The 15441-nt window shown below is 29.8% G+C and overlaps 1 protein-coding gene across 4 annotated transcripts in view; it reads left to right on the top strand.

Annotated features, from left to right (window-relative positions):
- LOC112687911 (puromycin-sensitive aminopeptidase) overlaps window positions 1-15441 on the top strand; it is a 30687-nt gene that overhangs the window by 11632 nt on the left and 3614 nt on the right. For 3 of the 4 annotated variants that reach the window (XM_025560926.1, XM_025560908.1, XM_025560902.1), the window contains 2 exons: window positions 14934-15172; window positions 15244-15409. In XM_025560926.1, the coding sequence (XP_025416711.1) occupies window positions 14934-15172; window positions 15244-15409 (405 nt within the window). The remainder of the gene's footprint in view (window positions 1-14933; window positions 15173-15243; window positions 15410-15441) is intronic. The other variant, XM_025560917.1, reaches the window with a different exon arrangement.

Raw genomic sequence — 15441 nt, forward strand, 5'->3', positions numbered from 1 at the left:
AATAAACATACAAACATTTGTGACAACTGATAACTTTTGGTGCGAAGCAAAATTGTAATACACATAATTTTCAGGAAAAACTAATATAATAAATTTCAAAACATCGATACATCGAATATAAACTTTGATGTTTTAAAAATAACTATGTTTTTTGCCTACCACTATAATAATTATAGTATAATTATAGTACTTACGTTTAGTTTAATTTGAGTTGGACCTGTTTAAAAGTTCCCTAAATCTAGCAGAAATAAGTCGTTTAATGCAATTTCAGAATGCTCGGGTTGAATATTGTTAAGATCATCAGGTACTGACGAATTATTAATTTTAATTTTACTATTTATTGGACTTGGATCATCCACTGTAAGGTCTTCGTTGACCCTAGTTGGTGGTAATGTTTTCTTGTCAGGCTTTTTCTTTATATTAAATATACTGAACATTTTTTTTTTTTTAAAAATAAGAAAAACGAGAAACGAAGATTTTAAAATTAATTAAAAATGTATGAAATAATATGCTTTAAGCTCGATTCACACTAGCGCAGTCTCGGTTCGGTCCGATCACAGTCAAGTCAACATCAATCGTACGTAATCCAACGGCATCGTACACACTATCAATCACAGTCAGGTCCAGTCAAGTCTCGACCGGTCGATGCGCGATCCAGACCGTAGCGGTCACGAGCTCTTTGATCGAGCCACCTAATGTGAATAGTCAACCGCCGCGCTAATCTCGGTCGTATCCATTGTTTTGATTGTTTTTTGAACACTTTTGTACACTTTGTAGCAACGTGCAGATAGAACTTGACTAATTGTGACCGGTAATGAGAACTGTACATCATAATCCTTGACCGTGACCCGACCGAACCTAGACCGCTAGTGTGAATCGAGCTTTATAGTAAAATATAAACAGACGTGTGCGTGGTTGGCAGTACACGAGCAAACAACAAAGACAGAACAGTCACCAATTTTCAGAAAAATACCGATAAATAGATAATTATTATGTGGGTGTTCCTTACAAATTATTATCCATTATCATTAAATATTATCATCGAACGACGCGACAATCCATGGCCCGACGATCGCACAGAGTAAATCCAAAAAATTAATACGACGTTGATCTATAAATAATCATGTTCGTGTTAAAAATAAGTATTTTTATGTATGTTAGTGCAATAATTGCCAATACACAGTAGACTGCTAATATTTAAAGCTTGATGAATTTTAGGAAAAATTAGAAAAACATTTAAAACTAAACTTTATTAATTTTAGTTAAAATAAGAGGGTTACAGAAATTTCTATGGGGGTTACAACCCCTACAACCCCATGCATACTATGCCCATGTATTTCACAATAACTTCCTTTTCTTCTTCGGTAAATTTATTAGTACATTTCATGGTATAACTAAAATAAATTTGAATTATATTGTAGAAATACCATAATGTAAAGTAATCTAATATTACTCATATTATAAATAATATTAAATAAAATATTATTGCTCACTTGCATGGTAAACGTGGACCGTCTTTCAGTCAATTCTTTACCAATATGATTTGTGTGTGGTAAACAGGGCCGGCGTGAGGGTGGGGCAGGGAGTGAGAGCCCCAGAGTCCGTACGTCCGAGAGGGCCCGTCTTTCAGCATTTTATACACAATTTTTTTTATAATCTCATTCGCCGTAATGAATGAGATACGGGTTTGATTATTTTTATTGTACTAAAGTATGTATATCTTGACCAAACAAGTAAAGGGGGCCTGAAACCGATCAGCCCTGGGGCCCTCAAAAGTTCTCGCCGTCCCTTGTGGTAAGCCTTTAATTTTTGCTTTTTTTTATAATGTTTGCTTTGTTAGATTTAAAATTAGAAACACCTTTCTTTCTCTATTTTTCACTTCAGTGGCGTCTCCAGAAACTTGGTTAGGGGGGACAAGTTATAATCTTACAAAATCTTATAACAAAAAGAAAACAACCATTTTTACAACACAAATTCAAGTCGTTTATTTTTAAAATTGGCAAAAATATCAATAATATGATCTATTTGATGTAAAATATCTACTTTATGATATAATTAATTAGGCATAATGCTGATAGTCTATCTTCAGTCATCATTGAACGAAGCCAGGTTTTAAGTCTCCGAAGTGTAGAGAAACTTCTTTCAACCGTCATATCTCTATGGCTCTATCTACATACTTGTGCGTGTCGTATGATTGTACATATTATAATATGCATTTTTTGTTAACATCATACATTTTTTTATAAATACAGTACGGACTTGGGAGGGGCCATGTTCCCTAGAGCCCCCCTGGAGCCGCCCCTGTTTCACTATCTACACTATTGTCAGGATCAGATATAATAAAGTAGGTAATAGAAGAAATAATAGAAATATTTATTCACAAAATTAATATTTTAGAAAAAAAAGAACAGTGTAGTTTGTAAACAGATGTTCATACATTATAATGCCATAGTAATAGTAGTATGAAAAAATATCAGCGCGTACCGCGTGATTTTACGTAATAAATGATAAAAATATTTCAAAATATGTACGTGAAATACGTTATAAAGGTCCCCACACACTGCCGCGGTGGCGGTGGCGGTAGCGGTGGCAATTTGTATCCAGTATAAACATAATATATTTATATATTACATACAATAAGTGTATAGTTAATTAATTAATTAATATAGTTAATTAATAAATGTCATTGATAAATTGACGATTTATCTATATAGTACGTTAGTAGGTACTATATTAAGTACTTATACTATTTTACATATATTCATTATAAATTATATTTATATAATATATATATATATATAATATTGTATTGATTATTTTTATATGAATTATTTTTAATTAAGATAAATACTATATTAAACTATAACTTGAATAGTTTCTAGAAAATAATCGAAGTCTAAACTAATATACACCATATATATTATATAGTATAGGTACTATTAGCACAGCATAATTGAAATCAGAATGGTCACTTCTAAATGTAAACAAAATTCAGTCACTATATTTTTGGAGTGCTAATTTCTTATCACACTAAAAGTGATAACATTTATTCTGTAATTGTTTTGAAAACATTGACGTGCACGTGCTTCATAGTTCATTGTATTGACTCAATGAATATTGTGTATTAAACATTGTTAATTTCTAAATAGTTATACTGAAGTGTAACATAAGAAAAATCCAAAGAGTATTAAATTTAATTAAATGATTTTATTATTGGCATAGTTCTATCACAGAATAAATTTAAATTATTCCGTTTTACAATGTTACTAGTGGCAAACTGGCATATATTTAATGAATTTAAATGATGAATTGAATTATAAAATAAAATTTTAATAATTTTATGTAAATGCTACAATACAACAGCAGTTGTAATTAAGTAGATTATAAGTGTATGTGTTAGATAGTTACACTGTTGGGACTTTAAAGCAATGGTCGAATGATTTTTTAATTACCTTATGTTCCCTGTGTAAAATCTTATCAGTGACCATTCTGATTTAATTTATTTATCTATTTATTTATTTATTAGCACATATTTGATAAGTAAATTGAAAATACCGCTGCACGGTGGCGGTAAAATCAGCATGCTGCGATTTTTATAAATATCGCAGTGGCCCCCTTCTAAAATTATCATCTATTACTAATTTATAAGTTTAATATCAAATTTATATTGTAGCATAATATTGTCAAAAATAAAAATTGTGTTTCCTATATTTATACTAATAAATATTATAAAAACATTATCAGATAATAGGAGTTTAAAAATAAATCATTCAACACTGTAGCTTCTGAGAATCCATTACCGATAACAATTTGCCGGGACCCGCGAGCAGCGTATGGGATGCTTGGGCGATGTTAAAAGTCGCTCTTTATAAGCATGATCGGATTACAAAAACTAAGAAGGGGCAACACAGCAATAACGCTGCCGCCGGGGCGATGATTTTAATTGCCCGATGTACACAATTTCCGAACTTGCGTGTGTTTATCATTTACTTATTGCGGTCGTATATATTAGAATTATTTTTTTATATCATGGACACACCCACACTTAAAATGCAGTAATTAATTAAATTTCAAAACCTTTTACGTCATATACTTATGAACAAAAAATTGAAATAAAATAGCTTGGAAGACCTACACCTGAATTGAAAGGATTGATCAATAAAGTGAAAAAAGTAAAAATGAATATATTCGGCATTTTAATACGGATTATTATGCAAAACACAAGTGGTTATGTGGTTGTGATATAAAACTAGCTGTTTATTGTTTTCCTTATTTATGATTTGGGGTGACATTTCTTGGACTAAAACAAGTGTAACACATTTGGGTCATTTATCTGAAAAAATTAAAAAACACGTGAATTCTTTTGAACACTTACAAAATGAAGCTAATCTAAAGTACTCGGTACTATCAATATTTTTAATAAAATTGACTCGGGCTATACAATTAGGATTCAACGTCATAATGAAGAAATAGATAAAAATCGTTATATATTAGAAAAAATTCTGAACTATATAAAATTTTGTGGACAACATAATTTACCATTAAGAAATCCCAATGAAAAAATTAACTTTAATAATAAAGGTGTTTTTATCTGTGTTATTGAGTCATGTAAAGACTTAGATATAAGTTTGCGTAGTCATTTTGAAAATTCAAAAGTGTTTAAAGGGACATCTAAAACAATACAGAATGATTTGTTAGATTGTATACTACTTGTAGCCAGAAAACAAATTTTTTTAGAAATAGAAACTGCTCGATTTGTTTCTATAATCGTCGATGAGACTACTGACATTTCTAATATGTTTCAGTTAGTTATTGTATTTCGCTATGAACTTAAAGGTTAACCAGTAGAACGTTTTTGGGGGTTTTTAAATCCTGATGGACACAATGCAGAATCATTAAAATCAACAATATTATCTGAAATAAATCCTATTTTAAAAAATACTCCGAACTAACTAATAGCACAATCGTATAATGGCGCGGCAGTCATGAGTTGACAAAATAGTGGAGTTAGTGTTAGGGTTAAGGAACTATATCCATATGCGTATTATATTCATTGCTATGCACACTAGTTAAACTTAATTATGACACAATCAGTATCTCAAAATAAAGGAGTTCGGATATTTTTTTTTTTCAAATTTATCAGAAATATCGGTATTTTTTTTTTCAAATTCACCGCAAAGAATAGCCGTATTGGATAAATTAGTTGGCGTTAGATTACCACGGGCAGTACAAACTCGATGGAATTTCAATATACGTACGGTTAACATTGTTTATGAGTATAGAGATGAAATAATGGAGTGCATAGACAAAATAATAGAATCTTCTCAATAAAACGTTTATTAAGTGATTCAATATTTATATTCTGGTTATCTATTTTTCATAAAATAATGCCACATATACACTGTTTATATAACAATGTTCAAGCCGTTGTTTTTTTTTTTAATTTTGTAATTTTCAGTTTGTATTTTTATTTTTCCAAAAAAAAAAAAGTTTTGATAATTTAAAATATAATATATAATAATTTATATGTATTAAATGAATTTAATTAAATAACTATTATTAATAATATTTGTGTTCCATTCCACCCCCTAAACATATTGTTACGGACATAAAATTCTCTGACTACTTTAGCACATTCAATAACTACTTTATAATAGGCGGCGATTTTAATGCCAAACACCAGTCGTGGGGGTGCCGAGCGAATAACCCGCGAGGTGTCACCTTGTACAATTTTACCAATCTAAAAAAATTTAAAGTTCTAGCTCCTCCTGATCCAACGTATTGGCCTTCGTCTTCCCGGAAAATCCCTGACATTCTAGATATTATTTAAACATTATTTATCCGTTTATTACAACATATATGATATTAATAATTATCAAATGTTTTTAAAAACAATTAGTATTTTAATAGAGCTGTATGACAACGGTATAATTAGTAGAGTTCTTAATTCACGTGAATTCACGGAATTCACGTGTCACGTGTAAAATCAAAAATAAAAACGTATATCCTTAACTTAATACTGTACTATTAATATTTTATTAAAACTTCAAGTGTATAACATAAAATTACTAATTTTACCATTGTAAAAATGGATATATATTTTGGATAAACATGTATTTCACGTGTACACGTGAATTCCGTGACATGTGTTTTAAGAGCTCTAATAATTAGTGATGGGCAATACTCCGTAAATATAATTTCAGGTAAATAACCGGTATTTACCCGATAAATTGGGTAAATTTATTTTTAATTTTTTATTTATGTTAAAACCAATTCATGGATATCATAATACTTTTTTTTATTGTTTCCTGACTTTCATGTTTTTCCAAAACTGATGATTAGAGTACATAAACTATATTTATCAAGTTTTTGTTAATTTTATTCACTTTGAAACCAATACCACTTTTAATGGGGAAGCAAATCTAAGAATTTAAAAACAAACTAAAACCCTTAAAATTTTAAAATTAAATTTATTTAATAAAAATGATTATGTTTGACAGTAAAAAAAAAAATATTTACCCAAATTTTCTTCTTCTTCTTTTTAGTTACGGCCCTTAAGACCATTCTGAAAACACTAAATTTTGCCACCTATCCCTGTCCTCCGCTACTTCTCTCCACTTGACACCAGGCTCTATCTTTTCCACTTCTTTCTTCACACCATCTTCCCATCTTAACTTAGGTCTACCTATTGGTCTTTTTCCATTAGGCTCTTCTTCGATCACCCATTTTACTAAAGTACCCTGTTTGCGCCAAGCATGTCCTGCCCAACTTAGTTTCCGCTTGGTGATCTCTCTAACTATATTCGGCCTCTGGAAAAGTCCTTGGAGTTCTACGTTATGAAGTTTTCTCCATTCCCTCGTTTGTCTATCGTATATGGGGCCAAAAATTTTCCGTAGAACTTTTCTCTCGAATATCATTAATCTTGATTCTTCTGTTTTTCTCAGCGCCCAGGTTTCTGAGCCGTAAAGAACAATTGGTCTTAGTAGAGTCATGTACATTTTGATTTTTAGGGCTTTAGATAAGGCCTTCGATTTCAAGACTTTTTCAAGTCCATAGAATCCTCTATTCGCTAGTTGTATCCTTGTTGACACCTCTGTCTTGATGTCGTTATCCTCCGTTATCATCGACCCTAGATACTTAAATTGAGACACTCTTTTGAACTTGAGTTCTTCAATTTTGATATATTGTTCCAGACCGCCATTTCTATTTCCTCGGCTAACCACAAGGTACTCTGTTTTTTCCTCATTAACGGTTAGGCCCACTTTTTTTGCCGTATTTATTAGATTACTTCCCAATTTCTTTATCATATCTAAATCTTCACCAAGGAGAGCGATATCATCCGCATATGCTAGTATTCCAATTCTGGTCTGTCCTAATATAACTCCATCCGAAATGTTCATCTCACGTATTACCCTCTCCAGTACTAAATTAAACAGCACTGGAGACAAAGCATCCCCTTGCCGAAGTCCTGTCGTTACTCTAGTTGGCTGCGATGTTACGTTACCTATATATCTTGACCTGTATATCTGTATGTTTGAGACTGGCTCCAATGAGATTAATAATTTTCCTGGGGAATTTGAAATCTTTGAGAATGTTTAAAAGGCTTTCTCTATGTATAGAGTCATAAGCTTTTCTGAAATCCACAAATAACACGTGTACCTCCTTGTCAAATTCCAAATGTTTTTGGATGATTTGTCTTAGAATGAACATTTGGTCAGTTGTGGATCTATTGGTCCTAAACCCACCCTGGTAATCACCTATTATATTTTCGGCCTTGGGTACTACTCTATCAAGTAGACAATATGATAAGACTTTATATGCCGTATCTAATAAAGCAATACCTCTGTAGTTACAGCATTTTTGTGGGTCTCCTTTTTTAAAAATCGGGCAGATCAACGCTGTACCCCAGTCTTTGGGTAGTTGCTCCTCAGACCATAAATTTTCGATGATATAATGTATTTTATTTATTGCTACCTCATCCAATTTTTTTAGAATTTCTCCCTGAATTCCATCTTCTCCCGGTGTTTTATTGTTTTTTAATCTATTTAATTGATTTACTACCTCTATCCTACTAGGAGGAGGGCATTCACTGTCGTTAGGGTCAGATGATATCCATGTGAAAGTTTCAGGAGGGTCCTCACAGTTAAGCAGTTGGTCAAAATACTCTCTCCATTTTTCTATAATCTTGTCTTGTTCCGTAATTATGGAGCCATCCTCATTTTTTAAGAATCTTTCATGTTTTTTGTACTCACCCCTAATTGCATTAATCTTCTGATACAGCTCACGAGTTTTGTTAACTCTATGGTTACCCAAATTTTAGGTAGGTAAATATTATAGTGGGTAAATACCCAAAATATTTACCTACCCGTCGGGTATTTACCCACGGTACATCATTAAGTGTATTGTACTAACGTAATATATTCTATTTAGATTGCAAAATTGCCGATGATAACGGAAATAGAGTTTTCATAATATTCTTTATGTATAATAAATTATGTATTCGGAATTAATTATAACTTATTTAAATTAAGTTAGGTTAACCACTTTTATATATATTTTATAAAAAAAAATTACGTTTTAACTTTAATTTAATTACTTACTGTATTCCTTGTTCATCACGTTCTGTTCATATATAAAAATAAAATTAATTCAATTAAATTAATGGTAAAGTACATTTATTATTTACCATTAATCGAATTCTGTCGAATTCTTAAAAACAATTATTTGAAAAAATCCTCTTTTCCGCCAATGTGACTCTCAATCGTTATCACCTTGTTCGTTGTTCACCGAAGATTATGTTCCATTTTCCTCCAAATCAAAATAAAATTTGTTTGTAATATTTTTGAGAACCCTTGTACCTTATCGTGATTTTCAATCACTCCCAACTTTCGACAAAAATTTAATTTAAAATGACTAAAATCATTTTTAAAATTAGAATATTTGATATTTTTCGGTAGACAATGTTTCATTTGTCTACCCTAACGCGCCGCCACTGTACATGACTAACCATGTATATGACTAATAACCACTGAGGTCAAGTTTTATGACTAATGAAATTCAAACATGTTAGAATTTTTATCATCAGTCAAGACGATTGACCAGGCGCGTACACAAAACAGTATTTTGGGAGTGGTTTAAGGTTGTACTTTTTCATAGTTATATAATCTATATACCACATTTAATACATATATAAAAACATATTTAATAATATTCCTGCATTTTGGGAGGGATTTGAACCCCTAACGCCCCTCCTTGTGTACACGCCTTTGATTTACCATGTATGTCTATGAATGTACATTTTATTAGTCAATGAAGTCTAATTGTGTGAAGAAGTCTTGTCTTTTTTGTCTTTCGTATTGTATTTTTTTTATATCTTCGCTCAAAAATGGCGAATAAGGTAAATAATAAAGGATTTTGGCGCTAATTTATACTTTTATACCATTCTTTTACCCAGAATCTTTTTATTCTCTTAGTTTTTTTCATTTTATTACACGTAAGGTAAATAGTAATTTCAATAATACCTTCTTTATTCATCTTAATGCAAATTTTAATTAAAAATTAAAATTAATTTTTTTTCAAGAAAAATTGAATAACAACTACACAATACAATAGTATATTAAATAGTGACGATTATGTTGAGTTTCAAATAAAATAATCGAATGATTGAAGATTGTCAGTTTTGATTAACCGTGTATAATTTTAGGGGAAACATATTTGCATTTGAAACATAGATTTTTAATAAATATTGTGAATATGGTCTGACACTACTAGGTATCAGATGAACACTCCAACATAAAATCGCCCCTAAAAAACAACTCATGACTTCACTGGGATTTAAAAATAATAAGCCAAAGGTATGACAACCACATATCAATATGGCTTTTATTTTTATATTCTGAAACTAGACCTAGGGATTGAATTTGTCGAAACCATGCTTGAGTCAAGTGAAATCGACAACATTCATCCCTGGCCAAATTTGTTCAATTGCATTGAGTAAAGTATTTTCAAAATCACTAATAATATTAAGTAGTAAAAAAAGACGACCCCGTGTTATCACAAAACTCCGATATTTTATTTAGTACGTAGATGTAAGTCATTGTTTTCTTATCGAGCAATAAACAAAATACAAGTGGTATGTAAAACCCATTTTTATATCCATGAATAAAAAACCTAGCACTGAACTGAAAAGTGCCATCCATATAAATAGTTTTGACGCTATATAAAAAATTTTAATTATTTGCACATGAAAAAATCAATACATTTTTTGAGTCCTCATTTAATAATAGAAATAGTTCACCTTATTTTGTCAAAATGTTCATTCCTCGCCATGAGTCGTAGACATATTGTAAAAAGTTGTATGAGCAGGAAGAATTTTGCGTCGACTCTCATAGACATTTTTCCGAACATGATCCATGTCTTTAACGGAAATATTTGTCGAATTTCTTGGATAATCATTTTTTTTTTACTTATACTGAGGTCTTCTACTGCTTCACGCTTAAAGGAGGAAATTTAACAATGTCTATCTATGAAACTTCTATCGACAACACTATGGTCTATTATTTGATTCCCATCTAATTTGAGAAACTCATAATTATTATTGGTAAATATTTTACTTTTTACTTTTTACTTTTTTTTTCATAATACCTCCATCTCCAAAGGCGTCATAGGCAAATTTTCAAGGGGGGGGGGCAACATTTTAATTTATCAATCTATTCATAAATAGGAATGACCCACGATATAGAAAGGGGTTTACAATTTTACATTATACTATTACATTAAGTTTGTTCCAACACGGAATTTGGGATTAGTTGTCGACTACTCCGTGATTTACTGCGCATGCGTTCATGTGGATTGATCACTGACTCTGAGCTCTGTTAGAACGCTTTTCGGATTTTCAATGATAAGATATGAGATTGATAATAAATTAGTAAAATTAAAGTGCTATTTAAATAAAAAAAATTCATAATATGTACATATTGTACATACAATATGTATATTTATACATCACATACAGACAGCAACAATCAACAAGAGCCTTTATCTATAAAAAGTTAGTTGTTTTATCGATAAACCACTATTGACCGTCATTCTATTTTTAAACATACTCAGTTCTACGCGTTGTACTATGTAACAAGGCTGCGGTGGTATAACGTTGACAGTTTGGTATCGTGTATGCTACCTTGTGCGTGTGAGTACGTCTTTGTAAATAAGTTTTGTTTATTTCGAATATTCTGGTATTAGACTTACTTGTTATTCATACGTTTAAGAATGAAAAGATTTTTGATAAATGATCAAACTAGTGCTTCAACATAAAGCAGCAGTAATAAAATTAAGAGGAATAACGTCAGTATTGTAAACATCGAGTCAGCCACTGGTACTTCAAGCCCAGTGTCGAACTCAAAATCTACAAAATTAAGAAGGTATGATGAAAACTATTTATCTCTCGGATTTACTAAAACTTCTATAAATGGTGAAGAACGGCCTCAGTGTGTAGTATGTTTATCTATATTAGCATCTGATAGCATGAAACCTAATAAATTAAGGAGGCATTTAGAAACAAAACATGCTGAACTAGTTAATAAACCTAAGGAATTTTTTGCTCGGAAGCTTATTGACTTTCAATCTACTCAACAAACATTTAAAAACATTATAACTGTGCCTTCCAAAGCTCTTTTAGCATCTTATAAAGTTGCTCATAGAATTGCCAAATGCAAAAAACCTCACACAGTAGGTGAAACTCTTATATTACCAGCAGTTGGTTGATATTGTTTCTATAATGTTTGAAGACAGTTTGGCTCAACAGCTAAAATCCATACCTCTTTCCAATGATACTGTGTCACGGCGAATATCAAATATTTTGGAAGATCTCAATGAACAATTATTTGAAAAACTAAAAAATAACATTTTTGCCCTTCAAATTGATGAAGCGACTAATAAACATAGGCAATCTTATTTATTGGCTTATGTTAGATTTATTGATGATAAGGATATAAGAGAAGAAATACTTTTTGTGAGTCCTTAACCGCCAATGCTGTGGAAGACTAGATGTCAGCAAAGAATTGAGAGTTGCTTTATCAAATATCTCCCCTAATTTAACCAAACTTTGTGATGAAAAAAACAAACCCATCCATCACATTAAACTTTACCGATTTATTAAAACCTTTTATAAATAATACATATTATTTTAAAATAAATTTGTAATGTGAATATCAATATTAGCTTATATTTGTTGTTTGTTTTAACTTTTTGTTAGTCTAAACATGATTATTAAAATTATTTTTATGGGGGGGGGCTCACGTCTATGGTTGACCAAAAGGGGAAGCCTGGTCTGAAATGTTTGAGAACCTCTGCTATAATATCAAACTAGAAGACTATAAAATAATAATTATTTAACCAATTTACCATAAAAGTAACTTATTGAAATTTTTATTTAATTAATAATATAAATTGGACACTTAAAACATTAGTTATATTTATTAAAATATTAATTTACAAATATTATATAAATATTATGGTTGTGTACACACACTCATATACATATCGTATTTCTGGAAATACACAATATTTTAAGAATTAATAATTATCCATAGAATAGAAACGAAAAAGCGTATTGTTATTTATAACTGATAACCTGATTTTCCAAACTAAATAGATTTTTCATAAACAAATTATAAATTTTCATACATTAAATTTAATTTTTAAATTATATTTAAATAAATATTTTCTGATCATAGTAAACAATTTTCCAAGATTTTTGATATTTTTCAGGGGGGGCATGTCCTTCCCTTGCCCCCCATATGGGTGCCTTTGTCCACCTCATAATGTCAATTTTCGATGTATATACAAAATTGAATATAAAATTGTTGTAAATTAACATCGGTCACTTGTGATAACATCAATATTTTCCAACATTATACAAAAAAAAATGCACTAACACCATTGAATAATAATAAATGAAATACAATTTTCGTTGGCGTGTCGTGTCGCAAATGAAATAGTGACAACTTTCGTTCATGTTCGTGGTTACGAGTTCGATAACCGGTTCAAGCCGTCATGTCAATGGCAAATGGTTCTCAAAAATATTAGAAACAAATTTTATTTTGATTTGGAGGAAAACGGAACATAACATTTGGCGGGAAATAAAAATACTTTCACTTATAACATTAGAAAACTATAAAAAAAAATTTCCATATGACGTTAATGTTGTTTTTTTTTTTTTTAATAATTAATTTTCTTTCTAAAATTATAAAGTAAGTTAATAATATTTAAATTAATACAAAACCCGACCCTCATGTATACCTAGTATGATAATTAAATTGTAATGTTTTCAATGAAAGTTGATACGAGTGAATAAGTTGCTACCATGATTAATTACACCATTATTTTTTATTTGGGTTTGAAATAAATTTAATTTTTCTTATTTTATTGAGGTAGTTATATATTTAATGATTTCAGAACGCATTATTATGTCATTAAATACGATTAATAAAAAAGGTGTACAAACTATTTTAAATAGGTTATTAATTATTTAGATAATTCATTTTAAATAACTTATTCGATTATTAATAATATTTTATTATTTTATTATTAAATTATTGTTAAATTTACTACTAAACGTTGAAAAAATATATTGGTTTTTAAAAAGCACTGAAATTTTTTAGTACAATAATAGTTACAATTCATAAACAACCATTAATTATAATTATTTCACTTCATTATCTTGTTGTTATACAACTTCTTTCTTTTACTATCGAGGTCAAGGATACTGGTTTGATAAAAGAGTTACGTGATTATATTATTATAACATAATATACCTTACAATTTAAATAGTATTTTAAAATAATGAGATATATTATATCTCAGAAGAAAAAATTATACACATTGATCGCGCAGGTGTCCAATATGTTTATACAATAACATAACTGTACCAAAGTAACTCTCCGTGCATGCGCAGTTCACTCTTTTATACACGGATAACTGTACCCTATGAACAGTTATAAGCAGACTCATCCAAAATGTACACCTGTGTCTACTCGTACATTTTCGAGTATTATATATATGATTATCAACCTATACATAGGTATTTTTAATTTTTTAACAATATAGTAAAACTTATTTTACGATTTATTTTAAATAAATAATTTAGTTATTAGATTTAAACAATTATTATTTATGCGTCATAGAATTATTTAATAATCAATTTAAAAAGGTCTCTTATTTATCTTAATTTATGATATTAAGGATATTATATTTCTGATATAATTTCTTAAAAAAATTACCTTCTTTTAATTTGTAACAACATGACTTTCAAAGACCATAATTTTAAGCCGGGTGCACACCGGAGCATTTAGGTGTAATGTAACGCCGTAATTTAATTTTAATGCTTAGGTGTGTACGATGTTAATGTTCGGCTCGCGACGCCATCAATCCACCTGAATGTTGGTATTTTGACGAACATGACGAATGGCTGATACAGAGTAGTGCTCCACCCTAAACGTACACGCCGGTCGTTGGTAACATGTAAACATTCAAACGAGCACGAACTTCATTACATTACAATTAAATGCTCAGGTGTGTAGGTACCCGGCTTTACATATTTTTCAAATGTGACAATAATTATTTTTGAATTGAATTACAAAATCGTCTTCTTTATTTATATCATTTATATGCACATTTTATTTTTTTCAAAAAAAAATTAAAATGTATGGCTACATTTATTTATTTATGACTTAGGCCATTTTTTTAAATCAAATATCATAGGAAAAATAAAGGTGTTTTCATGTTAAAATATATTTTTACATATGGTGTATTAAGTAAAAAATAATGTTATTATTAAATTAACAATAAAAAATCATGAACTAACTGATCTTTATTTTAATAAATCTGTTATATTCTATGCATAAACTTAAACTAACAACTTTAAATATATGTAGATTTTGGAGCCAACTAATTCAATAACATTACATGCATTGGATTTGAAAATCAAAGAAGTTGAATTAAAAGAATGTGATGGATCCATTTTCAAACCTTCAGTTACACTATCAGCTGAAGATGAAACAGTTACTTTAGAATTTGACAAAGAACTTAAATTAGGAGAAGCATTCTTAAAATTTATATTTATTGGTGAACTCAATGATAAAATGAAAGGATTTTACCGGAGTAAATATGTCAGGTAAGATATCTAAACATTTTAGCAGTATGACTTAGAATTTTCTTTTTCTTTTCTGAAAAAAAGTTGCATAGAATATCTGAAACCGGTCATCAGATTGAAAAATATGCTGCAGTCACTATGTCGTGTACCACACACGCACGTAAAATGTTTCCATGTTGGGATGAACCTTCTCTAAAAGCTGTTTTTAATATATCTGTTGGCATATGTAACATGTCCCATCAAGCCTTATCTAATATGGTAAGAATAATTAATTAATTTTGTATTTTATA

This window comes from Sipha flava, unplaced genomic scaffold, assembly GCF_003268045.1.
Source record: "Sipha flava isolate LNK unplaced genomic scaffold, YSA_version1 109_pilon_pilon, whole genome shotgun sequence".
In the NCBI taxonomy this organism is placed as follows: Eukaryota; Metazoa; Arthropoda; class Insecta; order Hemiptera; family Aphididae; genus Sipha; species Sipha flava.